This window comes from Styela clava, chromosome 14 (assembly GCF_964204865.1).
Source record: "Styela clava chromosome 14, kaStyClav1.hap1.2, whole genome shotgun sequence".
NCBI lineage: Eukaryota > Metazoa > Chordata > Ascidiacea > Stolidobranchia > Styelidae > Styela > Styela clava.
In genome coordinates this window covers 9,070,108-9,091,592 of record NC_135263.1, presented here as the reverse complement: position 1 = coordinate 9,091,592, position 21,485 = coordinate 9,070,108, and the positions used below count along the sequence as shown (strand labels likewise).

The 21,485-nt window shown below is 34.1% G+C and overlaps 1 protein-coding gene and 2 long non-coding RNA genes across 5 annotated transcripts; 2 read left to right on the top strand and 1 right to left on the bottom strand.

Moving 5' to 3' along the window:
* The first annotated feature begins 794 nt into the window (after positions 1-794).
* Positions 795-3,384, top strand: LOC144432153 (uncharacterized). Its single transcript, XR_013480422.1, has 3 exons — positions 795-925; positions 1,437-1,507; positions 1,596-3,384. It is a non-coding gene; the product is annotated as an uncharacterized LOC144432153 (long non-coding RNA).
* A 3,201-nt stretch (positions 3,385-6,585) lies between these two features.
* On the bottom strand, positions 6,586-12,391 carry LOC120341678 (guanylate cyclase soluble subunit beta-1-like). Its single transcript, XM_039410246.2, has 14 exons — positions 12,257-12,391; positions 12,115-12,188; positions 11,645-11,745; positions 11,236-11,354; positions 10,938-11,132; positions 10,537-10,698; positions 10,053-10,368; positions 9,593-9,746; positions 8,997-9,194; positions 8,612-8,732; positions 8,419-8,535; positions 7,941-8,081; positions 7,292-7,446; positions 6,586-7,204 (listed from the first exon to the last, which is right to left on the bottom strand). The coding sequence occupies exons 1-14, from the start codon at positions 12,257-12,259 to the stop codon at positions 7,069-7,071; spliced, it is 1,992 nt and encodes a 663-aa protein (XP_039266180.2). The 5' UTR covers positions 12,260-12,391; the 3' UTR covers positions 6,586-7,068.
* Positions 12,392-17,062: 4,671 nt separating this feature from the next.
* Positions 17,063-20,144, top strand: LOC120341690 (uncharacterized). Of its 3 annotated transcripts, none has more exons than XR_013480418.1 (5): positions 17,064-17,184; positions 17,279-17,395; positions 17,824-17,933; positions 18,619-19,316; positions 19,740-20,144. It is a non-coding gene; the product is annotated as an uncharacterized LOC120341690 (long non-coding RNA). The 3 variants fall into 3 exon arrangements; XR_013480419.1 differs by having other exon boundaries at positions 17,070-17,184; positions 17,271-17,395; XR_005569431.2 differs by lacking the exon at positions 17,279-17,395 and having other exon boundaries at positions 17,063-17,184.
* The last annotated feature ends 1,341 nt before the right edge of the window (positions 20,145-21,485 follow it).

The following is a 21,485-nucleotide window of genomic DNA, read 5'->3' as shown; positions in this document are numbered from 1 at the left end:
TCTGCTATTGCCTCTTGTGCTGCAAGAGTCTCACAATGCTTAGACAGGTTTGTCCACAACTTTCACATCTGAAGAAAGAGAGGAGATTTATTAATTTTCGTTAAGAATAAATAAAGCAGTCTATATGATTCAGAATGGAAAAGCTAATAAATCCAATATCTCATGTTTTATTTAAAAAATATTTTACTGAATTTGGTATATAAACCAACTAATAAAAGGGTTTGGTCAGAAAATTACAAGCATTCGTGGCTCCAAATACTTGAGAAATCAGACTATACAATATAGACCGGTATGAGTGAAATGTTAGGTGAACTTGTTAACACTTTGATTCAATACGCAAATAAAAGTGAATGCGTAATAGTATGTTACAATGAGTATATATCCTCACTGATTAAAAAAATCTAACTGGAGGTGCATGAACTATTTGAAACCATAAGGGGTAAGTAAATATGTAATTTCGGCAAATGGGCAACTATGTACCGTACTGAATTAATAACTTCGTAGTATTTGACAAAGGCTGGCTTTCCCACATGTACTTAACAGTGCGATGCCCGGGTGTGATATACAACAATAGTATTCACCTTACCTTTTACCGATTTCTTTTTACCCCAACTTTCAAAAATATTATTAAAATCGACAACAACTGTCAAAGCAGGCACGAACATCATTCGTGCTACGCCTTGAAAGCAGCACACATCCGCTCGTTTTCGCAATGACATTAAACAACATGATGCGCAACTCCGCCATTTTTGGCCGGAGATCGTATCCGTTAGCACGCTCCAATGCACATACTTGACGAGACGAAAACGAGCGGATGTGTGCTGCTTTCAAGGAATAGCACGAATGGTGTTCGTGCCTGCTTTGACAGTTGTTGTCGATTTTAATGATATTTTGTAAAGTTGAGGTAGGAAGAAATTGGAAAAAGGTAAGGTAAATACTATTGTTGTATATCACACCCGGGCATCGCACTGTTTAGTACATGTGGGAAAGCCAGCTTTTGTCAAATACTACGAAGTTATTAATTCAGTACGGTACGTAGTTGTCCATTTGCCGAAATTGCATATTTACTTACCCCTTATGGTTTCAAATAGTTCATGCACCTCCAGTTAGATTTTTTAATCAGTGAGGATATATACTCATTGCTGTAACATACTATTGCTCAATAACTTTTATTTGCGTATTGAATCAAAGGGTTAACAAGTTCACCTAACATTTTACTCATACCGGTCTATATTGTATAGTCTGATCTCTCAAGTATAAGAATGCTTGTAATTTTCTGACTAAACCCTTTTATTAGTTGGTTTATATACCAAATTCAGTAAAACATATTTTACATAGACATGGGATATTGGATTTATTAGCTTTTCCATTCTAAATCATATAGACTGCTTTATTTATTCTTGACGAAAATTAATAAATCTCCTCTCTTTCTTCAGACGTGAATGTTGTGGAAAAACCTGTCTAGCATTGTGAGACTCCTGCAGCACAAGCGGCAATAGCAAAAATAGTAAGTATATCAATCAAGAAATTAAGCCGACATAAAGCAAAACTTTCAACTATTCGTCTAATCTCAATTTCCTATTATTTATTCACAGGACAACTGTAGCAGAAGGGGAGATATCAGAAGTCTGGCGACATATCAGTGACAGTGTGATTCCAAGAAATATAATTAGAATACTCCATAAATGTTTGCAATAGAAGAACAACCTATGGAGGCATGCAAATGCATTTGACCCTCCGGTAGAGTTGTGTATGGCCCCTACATCCTGCAAGGCTTGAGGAAAATAACTAAAAATTCCAATGCGTAAGATTGCATAAGCGGTCTTATTTGTGAAAAAGCACAAAACATGCCAGGCATACTTAAAACAGCTTTGAAAAATGAGGATTTCGGGTCACTCACTACACCTGTGTTATATTTGGTCCATCAACTTTTGGTAGTACTGTAGAAGAAATTCAGGAAAGGGTATAATCATGATTCATGATAAAATACTGGTATATATTTTGGAAAACTTCAATCTAGACCAAACTCGCGGCCCCAGAGAACTTCCAGTGCGGCCTCGAACGCTTAATAATAATTGTAAAAGTATTTTGGAAGTTTTTTTTTTATCTAAATGTAACAGATTTTTCAAACTTTTTAAAGTGAAATTGAATATTCACACAGAAAACAATTTACTGAAAGTAGTTTTAAAAAATTAATTTTTTTTTGTTCACATTTTAACCCATTTAAGAATACACATCAAGCTAGCAAAAGAATACTTGAATAAAACACTTGAGTGATTAAATTAAACGCAAAGTACATGAAGAAGGTGGCATTTTCGAAGAAAATGGGAGTTGCAATATTTCTGCATTTCACAAAATTCTCTGAAGCACATTGTTTAATTTGTCATATTTCCATCAGTACAATGAAAAAACACAATAAGCTTAGCAGTCAATATGACAAATTCGAAGACCAACTTCGAACAGAAAATTTCCATATGTTTGTATATTAATATAATTATACAACTTTTTTGTTACTAAATATCAATAATAATTCAAGCAATCTTATGCCATGGAATGTGGCGCGAAATGTCTTGTCGAAAAAATCTGTCATTTGTTTTTTTACTGATCTATACATGAAATGATAAAAGTAACTTTTTTGCATTACTGGAATTAATTAAACATTCGCAAAGATCCAGATTAACCCATGATCATGTGATCTCGTTAGTTAGAGTTGGTACTATAAAATTATTTCATCCTGGCCTTAGTATGCTGGTGACACAAAAAAGATGCCAAACGTCAGGACAAATGTAATTAAAAAACATTGAGTTTATATTGTAGTATTTTTGTTAATTTTAGGTTCATATATTTAGATTAAGTCATTTTTTTAGTGTATGTATTATTCTTTCCTTATCCAAAGCTTGTTCAAAAATGATTTTGATGGTTGTACATAGAATTTTATGATTTTTTGTAATAAATACAGTAACTTGCAATATTAGTGGAATGCAAATAATAACATGAAATTGCATTTGAAATTAAAGAAAATAATAAAACTTAATCCAACTGTTTAGTTGCATCCTAATAAATGTCACAAACTAAAACTATCTTGAAAATATCTTTCAAGTATACATTATCAAAAACTGTTTGCGGCCCTTTTTACAATTTCCAACATGCAATGCGGCTCTCGAAAACCCATGAGTTTGACACCACTGATCTATTCTAGACAATTCAAGCATTGCTTTGGGAAATAATATCACTTCAATTAAATTGAAAAAAACTTGCCGTATCAAATACAAAATCGTTGCTATCATAAAGGTAAAGCAATTCAGCCACTGGGAATATATTGGCCTTCACAAAGCAATGGAGGCAAAATTGAGAGTTCATGAGCTATGAACTTTTGTTCTTTTCTTTGTCTTGAACTTTACATACTCCACAGCCCCTATTAATTTTATTTTTAATTACCATGTGATGGTCATACATATCTTTAACTTGTATTTTCTGTAATGATGTATTATCTCAATGTGTCAAACTTTTAATTAGTGTGCATATTTTGCTTCCAGATGACATAAATGTATTGTCTTGTTTATTACCTCAGCTTGGAGTATTGACAAGAAAAAGGTGCCAGTAAATTTTTTGTTATAATCAGAATTCACAATTAATAGGAATTATAAACAGCCACCAATCAATGAGAATTACATGCGAAATCCCTCACAATAAATTTGTCCAAAAAATTCACCTACTAAGGCAAGTTCGATAGGTGCAAACTTTGTGTTATGGAATTGTATCACAGCACCGTTAAGAGAAGTAAAAACAGTTTTGATGTTTTGTATGACACCCTCTTTAAATGAAATTTCAATGTTTAAGCGCAAACATTAAAATTACTACCTTTGAACTTTGTCATTATCTGCAAAATGTCCCACACAAATCTTTACGCTATCGCGTTTGTAATCTTCTCTGATAAAAAAAAGTCTATGATGTCCATTTTACTCTTTACAGCTTGTATGTCATTCCAGCTTTCCAGGTGAGCAAAACTTCTTAGATATAGAGATTATTTTCTTACGTTACAGGCGCAAAAAGGCAGGTACTAAACGTAAAGAGGACGCCGATTAGCAGAAGCAAGCGGAAAACGGTCGCGAAAGGCGACGAGAAATATGTGCATTGGAGCGTATCATGAAATACAATCTTTCGCATGTAGTCTTATGGAGTGACGTCAGAGTTGCCTATCATGTTGTTTAATGTCATTGGTTTTCGTCTCGTCAAGTATGTGCATTGGAGCGTGCTATCGAATACGATCTTCGGACAAAAATGCCGGAGTTGCGCATCATGTTGTTTAATGTCATTGTCGTGAGTATGACAATGATGACTGATGAAATCATAGTTTCATCCAATCAAATTAGTTTACTCAGTACATATATTTATGCGGAGTACATGTCGAAACTGTGCATCAGACCAGCAATAGGTTTATTCAGCACATATAAATGTGTGGGGTATATTTCGTACTGTATTAGACCGTATCAGACCAGCGTTCCGTTCCGTCTCTTCATTTTTTTTTCTGAAAAAATAATTCGGATATGACGGACACTTCATAAAATCTTATCGAAATACGGAAAATGTGTTCTGTTGCTTTTCAGAAGATCAAAATAAACGATATATTTAAAAGAATCCTGGCCCATTAAAAAATTTACCCTGTGGATTTTGGCAGTTGACAACCATAGCATAGCCCATAAAAGTATCACAAAACACTTATTTTAATGGAGTAAAATTTTATTTGCTCGCACTATTACACAAATCTCAATCATAACAACAAAAAAACTCGTTGAATTGCGTAAAGAATAGATAGAAGTAGCTACAAGCAGTGCAGCCATCACAGTGAATGATATAATGCTTCTTCCATAAACACCGGGGTAAATATTATGAAGCCATTGGGATTTCTGGCACTGAACCTCTGCCTCGACCGTAAATGCCTCGACCTCTTTCTCATAATCTTCTTTGCCATTCTTTTGTTACCATTGCCTTTTTAACAGATCGAAACACATGCCTTCGTAGGGTTGTTCTCGGAACACTGTAAGTACGTTACGTGCTGCATTCTTTACCCTTTCCTTGTTTTGAATAGCTCGCACTGACATTCTCATTTGAGGTTCTGCCCACGAGCCTCTATTTAATACTCTTCGATATTTTCTTGGCATTCTTCAAAATTTTCCACTTTTAATGCATCCAAAATTTGCATCTGGTGTAGTACACGATAGTAGGGGAAGGTTGGGACACTTTTTTTTTCTTTTGAATTATTTAGGCACTTTATTCTGCATATTCATTTCACATTGCAGGACTAATGCAGAGAGGGGTAAATGTAGTTTTTATTCAGCGACTAAGAAATTTTCTTGCGACACACATCTTACCACCAAAATGCTTTGAAAAACGTTTGTCAAGTGTCACTTGTGGGGCACATTCGGACAGACGCTGGGGTACAATGGCGCATTCTGTTAAATTCAACGAAGTATGCCCTTAAAAATAAGCAGAGAATCAGCATTATCATCTAAAAAAAACGGGGGGACTTCAGAAATCAATGTTCAACCGAAATATTTCAGACAGTTTACCAAAAAATTACCTGAACAAATTTAATTAATTCCTTTTTCGAATCTGAATCTGAAAATATTTTTGATTCTCGAATATATATATATATATTCCATATTGGGCCATGGGCCAAAAGAAACCCCAATATTTCACAAAACATAAGCCTATAAGCACTTAATGAATCAAACACTGTCGAATTGTGCCCAGTGGTTTTTACACTGAACCCCGGTCCATTGTTCCCCATAGGAAACAAATACTTTTAGACTATCTCATGGCGAGATTAGGGAAGGCGCATCCACTCACCGACGTTATGAATATTTTACAGTGGACTGAAGGTGAGAAATATCAGACGGTGGTTCGTCATGTTGGAAAGGCTAAAGTAGAAAAATGAAAAAAATGGAATGGTGAAATCTCAGTTTCAACCTCACAAAAACAATTTAACCTCATAGCTTCCGTCGCTCTTCACGGCCGTTGTCCGTTTGTGGGGACGTTGTAACTCACCAAAGGGCAGATTAAAACAGCGAACCGGTGACCGGATTCCAAATATAGTATGGGTGGGAGAGCTGATTTCCCACTGTGCCCCATGTCCCATCTTCCCCTAAACAAAGGCAAGACGGCCACCTCTCACAATTTCACAATGTCATCACGCAGAAATGCTTCGGCAAGTGAAATTGATAACAAATTATTAGGAAACACTTTCCGGTATATTATTCACGAAAGACCGGCTTGAATGGTCAGAGCGAGTGCAAGACACAAACATGAACTTTATAATATTATATTAACTCAAGAAATTATATTATTCAAGCTGTTGATAAAACTACAAATTCATTTTAACTTTTTCACTTATTCACAATTTTGGAATATATAATTAACCAGACGGCGCCAATTTCGCCATAGGCTACTTCACTTTTAAAACGATACACTCGTGCCTCAATCATCATTTTGTTTCAAATAAAACAGTGAACTTTCTGTCAGAAATCACCTGCGTTTAAAATTTGCGTATTCATCAGATACTCGTATACACGCTCAGTGTTTTGTATTATTTACAAGTTTATTCAACATAAAATACAACACAGGAACATTTTAAAAATACAATTTCAGATATTCAATGAAAAACAATATTTGAAGATAGATATGAAAGATTGTGTAACACTGCTTGAAAAGATGCAGAAATTGCCTTAACTATTATTTGAAAAGGTACTGGTTCAATCAATAAGATTATAAAATCAAACATACTATAAGCATTATAATACTGTTTATGTAATATATATGTTTTATTTACCCGATTCACATACGATACATCAATGTTTCAGGTCGGGATAATAACTGAAACCCCGAGCTTAATCAGTTTTAAATTCAAGTTGTTTTTACTTCATTATTCAAAACATTTAATACAATTTGAATTATACATAAAATTTAGAGTATTTACAGAATCTTTACTCAACCAAAAAAATCTATTTTTTCTGCGTGATGCGCCCCAGCAACATGATTTACTCATCCCTTCCTATAACTTGTTTTCTATTAGAGATGTGTTTCTTCGATATTACGTCGAGTTAAAAAGTACATCTTCATTGGTTTCGGTTTTCCTTTCATTTTTATTTCTCCTCTCAAATCGAACTGAAACGTTGGATCGTAAGAGCCGGGAGCAATTGCAGCGCTGAAATTTAATATAATTAAACAATTATAACAAAGTTTCGGAGTACAGTTATAAGCTGTGGTGCGATCAGAATGAAGGTAACCTTACTTGTAAGCAAACTCTGAAACATTAATTCGTCCCGACTCCCCTGTTGTTTCACATCGTGAGGTTAAGTTGACAGTGTTGCCAAATAAACAATATCTGGGTGTTCTCTGTCCAATCACCCCTGTTACCACTTCACCTGTGTGAATCCCAATAGATATCTAAAAAATGATTAGATGTAAATTTTATTCCAATTTTATGAATGAAATAAATTAAATTTGTAATTAGAGCAAATAATTTTAATGGTAATGAGCAATAAATAGTAATTCATGATGTCTTTTGAGAAATGTGCCATCTAGCTAGCACATAAAAACAACGATTTGTGGTTAGATTTCTATCATCCTCCCAGCTGGTAGGTGAATATTCTGGCTAATTCTTAAAATTTGTTAGCATGGTGCATGGAGATCAGCACAATGATATTAAATTATCTTTTTAAAAATCTTTTTGCAAACACTTCAACTTAAATACGTTGTACTTAATTGACGAAGTATACGAAAATTGGTATCGATCGACAATTGAATTACTGGTCAATGAAATCATTCTTGTTATATTATCAGCAGAACCCTTTAGGATCTCACGATTCAATCATTCTTGGATCATTAACTTCAGAAATTGCCGATAGCAACAGTTATAAATTTTTTCCTAAGCGGCATACCTGAATCTTCTGACCATCAATCTCAATTTGCTCGCACATATCCATCATATCTAGAGCTACATTGCAAATCTGTCGAGCATGGTCTTTGCAAGGTTCAGGCAAACCGCTTACCGCCATATATTTATCACCGACAGTTTCAACCTTAAAATAACATAAAATATTAAATTCGGAATGAGTTGAAAACAAAATGCGATTATCAAAACTTTGGTAGAAACGTTACTTTTGTGCTGCTTTCAGTTAAGTTGCGTAAAATCTAAATAATTTTTTTTACATAATGTGTACACGAAAAGACAATTTTTGATGATAAAAAAATAATGGAATTCGGAAAATTCTATTCGCGATAAATCATATTCTCATATAGAGAAAGTAGACATGGCCGAAAAATACACGAACAAATACTTTTTTTGATACCTAAAATCAAATATCTGACCCACAAATAATATTTTAAACATATTGAACGTTTAAGGAATTTAATCACCTTGTACACATCAGGATTATTTTTGGGATCAGTGAGTTGATCAAACTTTGTGTAAACTGTGTTGAGTACTGTAACAATCTTCATTGCACCGTCTGAGCTTGTGAGACCTGCACAAAACTGGAAAAGAATAAAAAATTATAGCAATAAATAGAACTCCAAGTGTTATCATTACTTAATTAATAACTCAATTTACCTTGCTAAATCCAACGATTCCACTGAACAATAATGTTACTTTGTCGTATCTCATTGGTGGTACTGGCTTTTTATGTCGCAACTCCTTTGCAACAGATGGTGGTAAAACGGCATACAATAGTCTGTTATATGAAAGAAAATAAATAGTGTGATTTGAGACTATCATGTATTAATATATTTTCGCTTTCATGTCATCAAGAGTTCATTGTTTGTTTTCTATATTCGCGATATGGACAAACCCCGGAACAACATGTTAAAAAATAAAAAAAATTTGTAACAAAAATACAGTCACACACCCATAGACTAAGAAAGTAAATATGTTCTGCACATAGGAGTCCATCGCTGCGTGTGTAACCGACATGGTTGGAAATTTTTATTCTATTTACTTGTCTGTCATTTTCTTTTCCCTTTCTCTTGCTCTCATTGTATGTTGTAACTTATCCGTTAAAATTTCCAAATTTTGTGCGAGTTTGTATTCTTCTTCAAATTGTTCACCCAACATCAGCAGATCTCTTGTTGCGTCATGTAGTGGGATATCTTGTAAGTATAAACCTCTTTTCATCAGATCGTCCAAATTCATAACGCTGAAAAAGGTTCGATTTAAAGAACATTAAGAAAAATGACTGGAAAATTTAGCCTGAATGTTCATTTATTTACAATTTGCCAATGCAAATTTATTTCTTGATAATGAATACAATGTGCTGATAGGATACGACATAAAATGCTACCTCGTCTCTTCATAACAAGATCAAAATATGGTAAACACAAAATGCTTATTTGGATTCTGATACTTGATAATCGCCTGATCTTTTCCAAAAGATTCCTAATATTACATTTGGTTACATTTAGTATTTTCGCACTTTTTGCCTTGTGTTTTTAAACAGCAGAATCTAATATCCAAGTGTATAAATATCAGCTAACACTAGAAATCAATAAATCTACATTGTCACGCCAATCACATACTATAATTCAATAAATATACCTTGGGGAACAAAGAAAAAGTAAATTATCACTTTCCGGAACGAAAATCATTTGACCTTTCAACCGTAAACAATGCGATTCGGGATCAGTTGGTTCTACAGTACTTGGATCTTCTGGAATAACTGAGATTTTCCTAGATTTTGTTTGTAAGACATCTGAACAGAAATGCGACTCATAATGTCTTTAAATTGAGTTACATAGTTTGCAAACTTGCTTTGCTACTTTTGAATCACAAATTATTTATTTATAATATAACAATTTTGCCATTTAGGCTACATGTTGTCGTGTAATCCAAGAATAGCACTGTACGCTTAGAAACTTCAACTTTTATACTGATGTGTATAATACCGTAATTATTATGATGTAAAATGTATTTCAAAATGGGGTTCACCGCACGTCACGTTATAGAGTTAATGCATTGGGAAAACTTTATATATATAATCAGAAATCTTATCTCGTACCTATTTTAGTCCGCAACACAAAAACTTGATTAATCTGGGACAAAATATGGTGGAACGAAAATTGTATCGGTGGTCGAACAAGATCAAATAAATTGGATAATTTTAAATCTTCATCTTCGTCCTCATTAACGTTCCCGGATTCAACATCATTCTCGGCATCCTGTTCATCTAAGTCAGAATCATTGTCAGAAGATTCATCATCAAAATTGCGATATCCTGGAAGAACTTCGCGTAGTTGAGGAATGATTCTAGCTATGGCAGTTCCAGCTTGTGTTGCGTTCATATTACGATCAAACATTATGTGAAACGGCAATGCCTAAATGCAAAAATTGTCAGATGTTTAAATGCAAATCCAGGTCCAATTAATTATTACAACCTTTAACATGATGATAACAGGATTAAACGTATGCATGAGTTTTATACTAAACCTTGTTTTCATAGTAAGCATGGTTGTGTATTGACATTCAAATAAAAAATTATCCACCTTGCTAAATGTTTCTGGAGTTATCATTGGATCCATTTGATGTAGCATTTCTTCAATTTCAGCTATATCTACGTTGTCACCACCTGAAAGGGAAGATCCGTTCTTCGCAACAATTTTTAGTTGCACGTGATCAGAAGTTTCGTCATCTTTTCTTTTGTATACCTGCAAAAATGGATGGAACAAATGTTTCTAATTTTGAATCTTATTTTTATTATGCTGTTATCTGTTATTTTAATTCCATAATTAGTTATTTATATTGTTATCTACATAAAAAACGGGTTTTAAAAACTTATACGTAAATATATTCTTAAATAAATACATTATGAATCAATGAAGATGATTTTTAGTCCAGGGCTCTAAAGAATGAAAATATATTGATATAAAATAGGAAATCTACAAACCATTATATCAACATCAGTTTTATGAATTTCCTTTGCAACTGTTTTTACTATTCCAATTACAATGTGTTCCAGCCCATCTCTCTCGGAATAGTAATGCAATATAAGGGAACCATCATCACCGTCAGAGCATCGAAAACTAGGAGCTCTCATACCCGGATAAACGGAACTTAAGTGATCGTGAAGAGCATCGAGATTCTATAAATAAAACGTGGTTGAGTTGAATGTTTTATGATTGATTACCGGCATTTTTGGCCTATGTGCGTAGAAAGTATGGAATAAGCATTCGGAAAATACAAACCTGGAGAAATTCTCTGACGTTGGAGCCGAGTACTCTCATTATTACATCATATCCAGACTCCTGGCAAAACTCAAAGAAGAACTTCCCGAATAACTCTAATATTTTGTTTGCTTCAACGTCTAAAAATTCACACAAATATAAGACTAAGTTAAAAAGGCAAGAAGTTTCAATTTTCTGTCGATTTTAGCAACAGCCAAACTGAATTCATTCAACTTTATTTAATTAAGAAAATAAGCAATTGCGAGCTTTCGTCAGCGTGAGCCTGTACAGTTTATCATCGTCAACGAACATTTTTACTATATTTATAAGTTCTATATTAACACATAGAAAATAAACGCGCTGCGATGATACACTATAAATTTTAGGCTGGTTTACTACAAAATGGTGTGAAATTGCAATGTATTCTCACTTAAAACCACAGTTGCTGCTTTAACCAAGTCGAATGTACAAAAATCTTCGTAAATCATTCTCTGAATAAATTTCCTTTCCATTTTCACATCTGCAGCTTCTCTACAATGATATAAAAAATAGAGTTTACAAACTGTTCTGAATTGTAGCAAACCTTTCGTGTTTACGTCGGTCTGCATTCAATAGCCACGTTAATATTGGCTATTTCAAAGAAAGATCGTAATAAAGTGGCTAAGACAATTATATATTGAATCGCATAGCATTATTTCACCACAAAGTCTTGAAATGTGTAACATTTTTAGTCGAATGCTGCCAAAAACTACTATTCCATACGCGTTTACCTATTTTACGGAATTTGATATTCCAATATATACAGGACATCGCTATTCGTCATTATACCATTAATCTTATTTGAAGGTTTATCTTTTCATATTCACATCTTCTTTTTTTTAAATGATATCAAAATCTTACTTTATTTTGTTCCATATTTCTTCGCCAAAATTTCTGATGACAAGTTGTTCAAGAGCGTAGTTCACAAATCCATACTAAAAGAGAATGCGTCGTTAACCTTATATTGCGAAGATACCAAAAAAGATTACACAAAAATACTCACCATTTTGCTTACTCTGATCCCCTGCTTCGGCCCAAATGCAAAAAATGTCAATGCATTCAAGAATTCTGTTAGCTAATTTAGTAATTTAAAAATCTGAAATAACACATGAAAAATACCATTACTCGAATTTTTTTCGTATAATATATACAAGAGATCGTTCAATAAAGTGATTGAGCAAAGTTGCCTATCGTCGTGCTTTGGTTCATATATCTTTCGAAACTTTGCATTTCATTGCAGTTTCCTGTATACCGGGTTATATAATATATTAACATCCCAGATATATCTTCCCTCAGTCTAGCCAGCATTTAGATTATTTACTTTCCGATAAAAAAGCGATTTATCAGTTGAGACAGGCTAGTTTCGTGTATTCAAAGGGTCTAACTCTATATGGATTAGTTTGAAAAACATTGGCTATATCATTTCTTCCGATCGTGGACCGCGGTCGAAAAGTCGCAACAATGTACATATTATCTATATCTCACATTTGGAGAATATTTCTCATACTAAAGTAAAGAGACCATCAACAAACTCAATCAAATATTGATGCAGTAAGTTTAACCTGGCCAGGTTACAAGCACGAATTAATAATGAAGTACGATGTTGCAGCTATCAGCTATATCGATTTGCGTTATCGTAACATAAAATATTACAGGATTATACTAATTTTAAAATGCTATAAAAAGAAAACATACGATCAACTTTTCTTGGATTAACTTACATAATATAGAAACTGATAATGTGAATTGTATCTATTTGTTTCAATAATGCTTCGATTTTGTTATTTCATAATGAATCGTAATCTATAATTTATTTCAGACATAAAATGATATTGTATGTCATGCAGTGTCTTATTTAAAAAAGCAAAGAATTTTTAGCACATTTTACTATCAAACCTTTTTCTGAAATTCCCTATGATCATTGATCACCACAACATACTACCGATTCTAAGATTTTGTTACAGTCTCGCATATAGTGGTGGTAGAAGGGGCATATTACCCATAATTGCTCGCTCAACATTGGCGTCATTTCTGTAATCTATCTTAATTATGCCTCAACAAAAACATCAACCGACACCCACGTCGTTTCACGGCTGAAGAAAGGTTCAAACGTTTCCTCACGTCAAAAACGCATCAATTGATGAGTCAGGGTTAAAATGTATAGTCTGTATCGCAGCAGTAGAAGCTACAACGAAAGTATAGAAATTATACTCGACAGTCTACTCTACAGTCTGTACACCAAAACGAATGTACACGAAAATACTATTGTGGGACGAAATTATCCAGCGAAATTGTATTTCTTTATTTAATTTCAGAACAAGTTACGAGCGGCCTTTGAAGTGCCAAGAACTTCCGAAACTTTAACGATTTATAGCGGAAAGCGGGGAATTCAATTCTTTTTTTTTATTGATACTATAGCCCAAATATTGCTTGTATATGCATATTGGCTCGCAGCCTCGATCTTTATCGGCCACACACACTCTGCCCCACACAAAACAAGTATCAATTTTCCGTTTTTATTCGAATTTATGACGGTGCTTACTTTGTTAAATCTTTCTCTCTATCGATGCTGTGTCCAAAGTGAGGCCATGAGCACTTAATCAATTACGTTCGAAATTTGCGATATCAATCCAATAACCTATCTGGCGTGCTTGATTGTACACCACGTGTAAGTTTCTATATTAACTAAACTCCTTCATTTTCAGAAGCTCCAAGTTTTCGGTTTACCGCAACTTCACTACTCAGCTGTGAATGATATTTCCAAATCTAACAATTCTGCAGACAACGGCGTGCTATGCAACCTTTATTCCTCATCCAAAATTTATGAGCATTATCGAATGTATTTGCAAACGCTAAGATAATTGTTTATGTACTAGGGTACTAGACGGGGCAAAATAGCATACTAATAGTGGATCTTATTAATAAACCTGTACATTCTAAGTTTCGTATTTATTCCTGATGTCAAATCACAAATTTTTATAGCCTTTTTATACGGAAGTATCACAACGCTTTGTTGTATACAAATAGAGTTTCGTTCTTTTTGTGACTAATGGTTTATGTAGTGACTAGAAGAATGTTGCTATAGGCTTTCGATTTCCTGATTCTCCTAAATCTAAGAGACTGATGTAACTAGAAACATCAATTAATTCGTATCTTTACGGAACTACGAATTTCTTTTACTCCTGCTAAATATAAAGGCTAAGTTTCCGAACAAAACAATCTTTATAAACTACTGGATGGTAATAATTGTGTCATTTTACATGAAATATGCTCATACAGATGAAACTATATCGCAGTTATATCTATTGAGAAAATCTTCAATTTGGGTTAGTTTGCTTTTCGGTTGGTCAGCTCGTGTCACAATCTCTCCAAACATCACCTGCTGGACTGCTCGATCAAGTACCATAGCGCAATATCAACGTTCCGTGAAAAAAAATAATAAATCTCATCCTCGTTTTACTTATACTAAACAACTTCGCAGCAAGGATTATCAAAAATTCAATTACAGTAAGTCGACCTGTAACCGGTGGTCACTCAAATCGATATTTTCCTCGCGGGCTCCCAAGCGTATTCCTGCGGTAATTATGCAGCATTTTCGATCGATAAGTTAAGAAGAAAAATAAAATCCAACCTGGCCGCGTTTTACAGCGCAAATATTGATATAAAGCGAGATCCCATCTGATCGTAAATTTCCCGGACGTCACCTCAAACAACCGTTCGTCGGTTTCTTTTGTTGGACAAAATTTATTTTACAATGTAGGTTTGATAGCGTTTCAGTCGAAATTTCGCGAGCGATGACATAGTCGGCTACTCGCTGGCCTAAATGATTGAAACGCAATCGATATGCATGTATTCGCCTGGCAGTGAGCGGCTTTGAAAACTTCAGATGGTAAAAACCTGTTTTTTTTTTCTGATATTCAGCTTTTCGATTAATCGAATAAAACAAGTTGTACCAACTTATATAAGTTGAGTAGGTTATATAAAGCGACAGTAAAAAACAGGGGCGTGGCCAGGGGATGTGTGAGGGTCGGAACCACCCCCTTTTCGAAATGTAAAAACCTAACTTTTTTCTGTCTTTTACATACTAAATACATACATACTTTCCGCAACTTGTAACGCTATTTAGACCCTCAAGACCAGACCCGCCAGCTGTTATGGTATAACTTGGCATAAGATAAGATATTAAGATATTTTGTAACGATGTAAAATGTCGGCTTTTACATTCGACTCCGATACCAACAAGAACTGACAAACTCCACTCACTAATTTCAATACCACATTCCTAAGGATAACAACTTGTTCGTGCTGTTGTCTTCGCAATTTCGCTCCGAAACAAAGTGAGCATCTACTAATGAGTAATAGAATAACGTCATTGAAATGCCCGGGATCTTTTCCGTTAGAGGATGGTATAATGAGTCGATTACACATTTTTCGATTCGGATAACATGAAACATGTACGTAAAGGTGACCGCCTATGACAGGTAAACACCATAGACTCTTACAGGTTCCATGAGATATACGCACATTTACGAATACAAAAGGTTTTCGCCTTATTCTTATTGCATGGTATCATGATGACACAAACCCGGGGAATTACCTCCCTCGTTTTATCTGCTATGGTCCTCATACAATATACATTCATGATACATATTTCTGGCATTTAAAAGTGCTTAATCTTGACTGAGTGCTTTCAATTTCATAGAAAAGAAGCAAAAAGAATTGTTTCCTGAAAGGCAACTGTATGACATGACTTCAATTGTATTGCAAGACCACTTTGCAAATATATACAAACAGCATGAAGCGTGCATAGCTCACGCATGACGACGAAAAGTGGGAGCAAAACGAAACAGAAGCGCCTGAACTGATGTTCATAGAACATCACCATAGCGTATGATAGTGATCGGGCAAAACCAAGATTTACATAAATAAATATTTTCTTTGGTAAACCAGAAAGAGCAGAATATAAATTTTGTGATATTCACGCATAGCCAGTGGCGTGTCTACATATATTTACCATAGAAAAGTATGTATTCTAGAAAAGTATGTGATATAAGAAAAATTTATATTGATTGCCCTGGGTTTCCATGTTCAAACATATTTGGAGCTCATTTACACTACCAAAGTATTGACTTTGAATAAACAATGTTATGATGTAAGGCGTAAACCAACAAGCGGGATTGACGTCCTTTGATTACGACATAGAGACTGCGTCGTTAACCAGCGTGCGCTCAGTAATTAGAATATATATCGCGTTATCAAAGCCTACTGGAATAGGCAATTGCTCATAAATCCACGTCCGAAGTTCAAATAAAAGAATACAAAATACCAAAAGACACAATGATGAGAAGGGGAGCATATTTAGTTCAGTTCTGGTAATCACTGAAATTAGACGCCTCCTAGTCTAATCACTAAGTTTAAATGCCTATAATAATACTTTTGTATATCATTACGAAATTTATCGGTCTGTCGGTGGGTTCTCGAGGAACGCAAATCACACAACTTGCGTCGAATAAAGAGGAAGAGGAATAACATAGGCCCACTTTAAATACCGTAATCAAAGGACAATACTCTTATTGTTATAGCCATACGCCTATCAAACTCTTCACCGTGCAACAATATCTGTTGTCATTTGTGAAATTCGCATCAACATGGAGTACACCGCAAAACATCTCCAGACGCATGATATCGCCGGACCAAGGGATCTACCCTGTGTAACCCGACTAATTACTCAATTTTTTCCTCGACCGTTTTCTAATTTGATTACAGTTAATTAATTATGTGATATCGCTAATCAGTCTGGGCGGGAATGTGGAGAAGCGCGTCGCTTTTCTCAACAAGTCACTGGGGTGCGTGATGACGAATGGTTTGTCTGTTTCGTGTAGGACGAAGGCTATTCAACGTAGTCGTTGATTCCTTGGATGCAACATTAAGGTAAGAAGATGTTTTTCGATAATAAAATAGATATACTAAGCCGCTGCTATTTCTGGTATTATAAGTGGCAAATTATAAAACTTGAGGAATTCAGATCAATCAAGATTTTGGCGGTCGATGATCGCGGAGTTATACAATATATTAATCAAAAAGGTTGAAGCGTGGAATTTCAATTTAAAACTCAACTTTGCTAAATTTTGATTCCCAGCAGGTGAGTCGAAATTTTTAAAATATTTAGTTAGCCTACAAAGCTAAACGAACAAATGGCTTGGTTACCCGAATGAGTGAGAGTCTTTTTTCATTGTGCTCAATATTTATTGTTTTCATACACACGTTCTACTAACGTGCCACTCCAATAGGTTGCATTCGTGATGTGGGTCGTGGGTCAGTATATAGGTTCCATTCACCTATACGCGCAATTGCGATCACCAATGTGTTAAAAAGTATTTTTATTATTGTTGGCATTACTATGAATAACTCGTTAGCAACACCTCTTTCATAGCATTCAATTTTTGGCGTGAAGCTGTTTATGTTTAATTGTACAAAATTGATGGCATACGCGGAACCTTTTATGTAAAACTTATTACATATTTTGATAAATCGAAATTTTGTGAATATATTTATTTATCAAGTATTCAGATATCCTACATGGTTTGGCAATTACGTGGATCATTTTTGTACAAAGAGATATCGACCATATCCTGGAGAAAATACGTTTGCAAACATGCGAAGATAGGCGCCAGACAGGGGTAAATATTACACGCTGATGTTATATAATAGGTAATCTACAGCCTATTTAGCCAATGAAGAAGCATATAATATCTAATCTGAGCCTAGAAAAAAACCTTCAAAACATTTTAGATTAGCAATATTTTCTATATGTAAAAAACTTTTCAAAAACGTAAAGTGAGGTAAAAAAAAATTATTCGAACTCAATTGACCCAAAAATAATAATAGATTCATGTTCACTACCAATTAAGAAATAAGTATATTTATATTTTCGAACGTGTTCTATTATTTGAATCAGAACAAATAATTTTCAGAAAAAGATTTAATACCGGATTAAGCAAGTACTCGATGCTGCAAACCGTCGTGATAATAGTATATAATATGTTGGCCAGACTAGGGAAGGCTGAAGAATGTGTTCAAATAAAATGTTAAATATTTGCGTGGCCTGTATTTGGTGATCTTAGATCGTACTTATAAAAAAAAATTTGATTCGTTCTTGAACATTTTTCAATTTCTATCCTTGCACAACGTAAACTATTATTACTGCAGGGTATATCAAAGATTTGACAAGCAGCTCGGCAAAAACTAAGATGAAATTTTAAGATACAGGTATCATAATTCAATTAGTTATACATTTAATCAATGGTACCATGGTGTTGCATTTGTCACTCCATTGCTATTTATTCATTTTTATTTTGTTTTAAGGCTGCAATGTCAAATCTTATTGTTTCGTGAACTCAAGATTGATTGTCGGAACAAGGCAAAAGTCACCATTGTGAATTATACAACTATGTGAAGTGGAGAGTTAAGTGTTTTACTATTTTCAAAAAAAATTTCCACGGGGGGTTGGGGCGTATATGTGCAACAAAAAGAACATTTTCCATACGTTGGCCTCAGATTGGGTCACGTATGTTATTTGAGATAAAAAAAAAAAGCCTTTTTCTTGTAGTTGGCAATGGAGCATTGTTGCATATGTATACCGTTTGAGTTATTTATTTTATATGAATTCAATACATCAAAAAATTAATTTTGTCAATCCATTAGAATGGTACATTGGATTGGCTCACAGAGACTAAAGAATAACCTTAAAATTTTGTTATACTCTTGTCAGAAGTAATAACTGCCAGTGTTATTGAGTTTACCCCTTCTATTATCAATTATATAATTTTCCAACTAAATGAAAACTAAGTCTAACTATGAGCTTGTTATCAGTCATACACGTGGGTTGTAGCGATTTACAATATAAATCTATCGGAATAGTGTTTATTACATTTTGCTACATTTAATATTTTTTAGATTAAACAAATCAATGGAATTGAAACTGATTATATTTTTCTAGAAACAAGACAAATTTGAAAACGTAAGCGGCTATAGGGAACAAATGTTCTACTAAGCTTCTACATGTAAGTTATATGCTTTTGTCAAACAGCGGGTTGTCTTACAAATGTTTATAAACGACACTGATTTTTCCCTTTTCATTTTCTGATTTTGTCTTTTTAATCACATACACCAACGTATTTGTCAATTTGAATGGTAATTATTTGAGGCCAATTGATCAGTCGATTTAAATAAAAAAGACTTTGACAAATTTCACTTTAAAATTTCGAGTTTCAAATTTCATCGGGCTATTGCGCCTTGAAGGGTAAAGGTCAGAAATGGATCCGCCAATTCAATTTGTTTTTGAATAATAATCGATCTATACAGATTCAGTTAATGATAAGCTGAATAACAAACGTAGTCCCCCGTGCAAAACAATTTAAGTGGATTTACCTGATAATGCCGAAACAGATAAAAACAAACTAACTTTCCATTTCTTCATCTTGCAGGCAAGGTTGACTATAAACTTTACTGCATGCAATGGATGGCGAGCGTGTGAAAATGTCAATGCAGAGGAAAACATTTTAAGTTCAGTTTTGGTTCTTTTGAAAAATTTCATGATTCCATTATTCCCCTGTCAACAACATTTTGTTTAGTGTAATGTTTTTTAATTTTATGCTTCATACAAATTTTGGTCCTGACAACCGGTGTTGCAGAGTCAACACATAACCAATTTGTACTAAGTTCAGTTAGCTGTTTATCTAAGTTCATTGTATAATTATTTTTTAATTTTACTGATTTATGCTCAACATAACTAAGCCAATTGGCAAGTTCATATGGGTTTTAAATTAGGTGTCGGACGTGCATGCATTTACAATGTGAAACTGCACTGCAATTTTGGTATTTTCTATTTGTTTAGCTGTGTTTTATCCGTTTATTTTGTTTTTCTTTGTCTTTTTGTCATTTTTTTGGTGTCGAGTGTTGGTAGTCAGTCAAAGATACAGCAGGATATCGTTATGCAGATATCAGAAGCAGCATCACATCGGAGGTAAAGACAGCCATGAATTGTACGGTAACATCGTAATGAACCTTGAGGGCAAAGTGCCAATATTCTTGAAACGACTTCTATTATAGCAATTATTAAAATATCCGTTTACTGTGAATAAGTAACCCAAAAACTTCGACCTGGACTTCCTTCGTCTGATGACTTCGAGAAATCCAACTGTAATGCATTTGCGTATGTTATGCATTCCGAAAATTCATTGAGGCATTTAATTTTAGACTTCTACTCTAAATTCCTTTGAGACTCTATGATTCCAGTTTTCAACACTCAAATATATATAAAAATTTCAACTTTGAATATCGGAAAATTCGACCCAACAATTAAAGCCCTAAGTTTTGAAGTATCCCAAAAGTAAGAATAACATGTTATGGGAGATCCAACTGTAGAAAAGTTTCTTATTCCTACGATTCTAACTAAATTTTCTCAAAAATGTCGGGTGGAAAACTCTTCTCGATATCAGTGTAAGTACACCATTGCATTCGTCTCGTAGATTTATATCTTAGCCCTATTTGCATATTTTACCCATTAATCTGCAAGATACCCCCAATACAGCTAGTCGATTCTCCAAACGAAGTAAATGGGAAAAAGAGTGGTAGAGTGTTGGGATGGCAGAGAGTGGAAGTAGGTAACCATCACCTCGACATAAATAAATGCAAAAAGGCCACCGAGGTAGAGTTGCGCAGGCATCCCTGAAGCTTAACAATGTATGTTTAGTTCTTGCCATTGTTACGAGACGAATGTAATGGTACTTCTTACACTGCTATCGAGAAGAATTCTCTTTTGACATTTTTGTAAAAATAATACGGTAGGTCTGAAGGCCTAGGAAAGGAAGGCCTAGGAAAAAGAAATTTCTCCACGGTGTAAGAATTTCATAACGTGTCATTTTCGCTTTTAGGAACTCAGTTCTCAAATTGTTGTTTCGGGAGTCGTTATTTAAATTTTTCAATATACAAACGTTGAAATTTTGATATTTGAGTTAAAAACTGGAACCATAGAGTCCCAAAAGAATTTTGAGTTAGAGTCTAAAATTAAATTCCAAATAAATTTTCGGAAAAATATATTATTACAGTTGGATTTCTCGAAGTCCACAGATGAAGAAAGTCCAGGTCGAAGTTTTCGGGTTACTTATTCACATTAAAAGGGTATTTTATTAATTGCCATAATAAGAGTTGTTTCAAGAATATTGGCACTT

Coding starts and splice junctions, on each gene's coding strand:
- LOC120341678 (XM_039410246.2), bottom strand. Junction 7,447..7,940: donor TTGATGGTCAGAAGATTCAG/GTATGCCGCTTA, acceptor ATCATTTTTTAG/ATATCTATTGGGATTCACAC. Junction 7,205..7,291: donor GTTTCAGAGTTTGCTTACAA/GTAAGGTTACCT, acceptor ATTAAATTTCAG/CGCTGCAATTGCTCCCGGCT.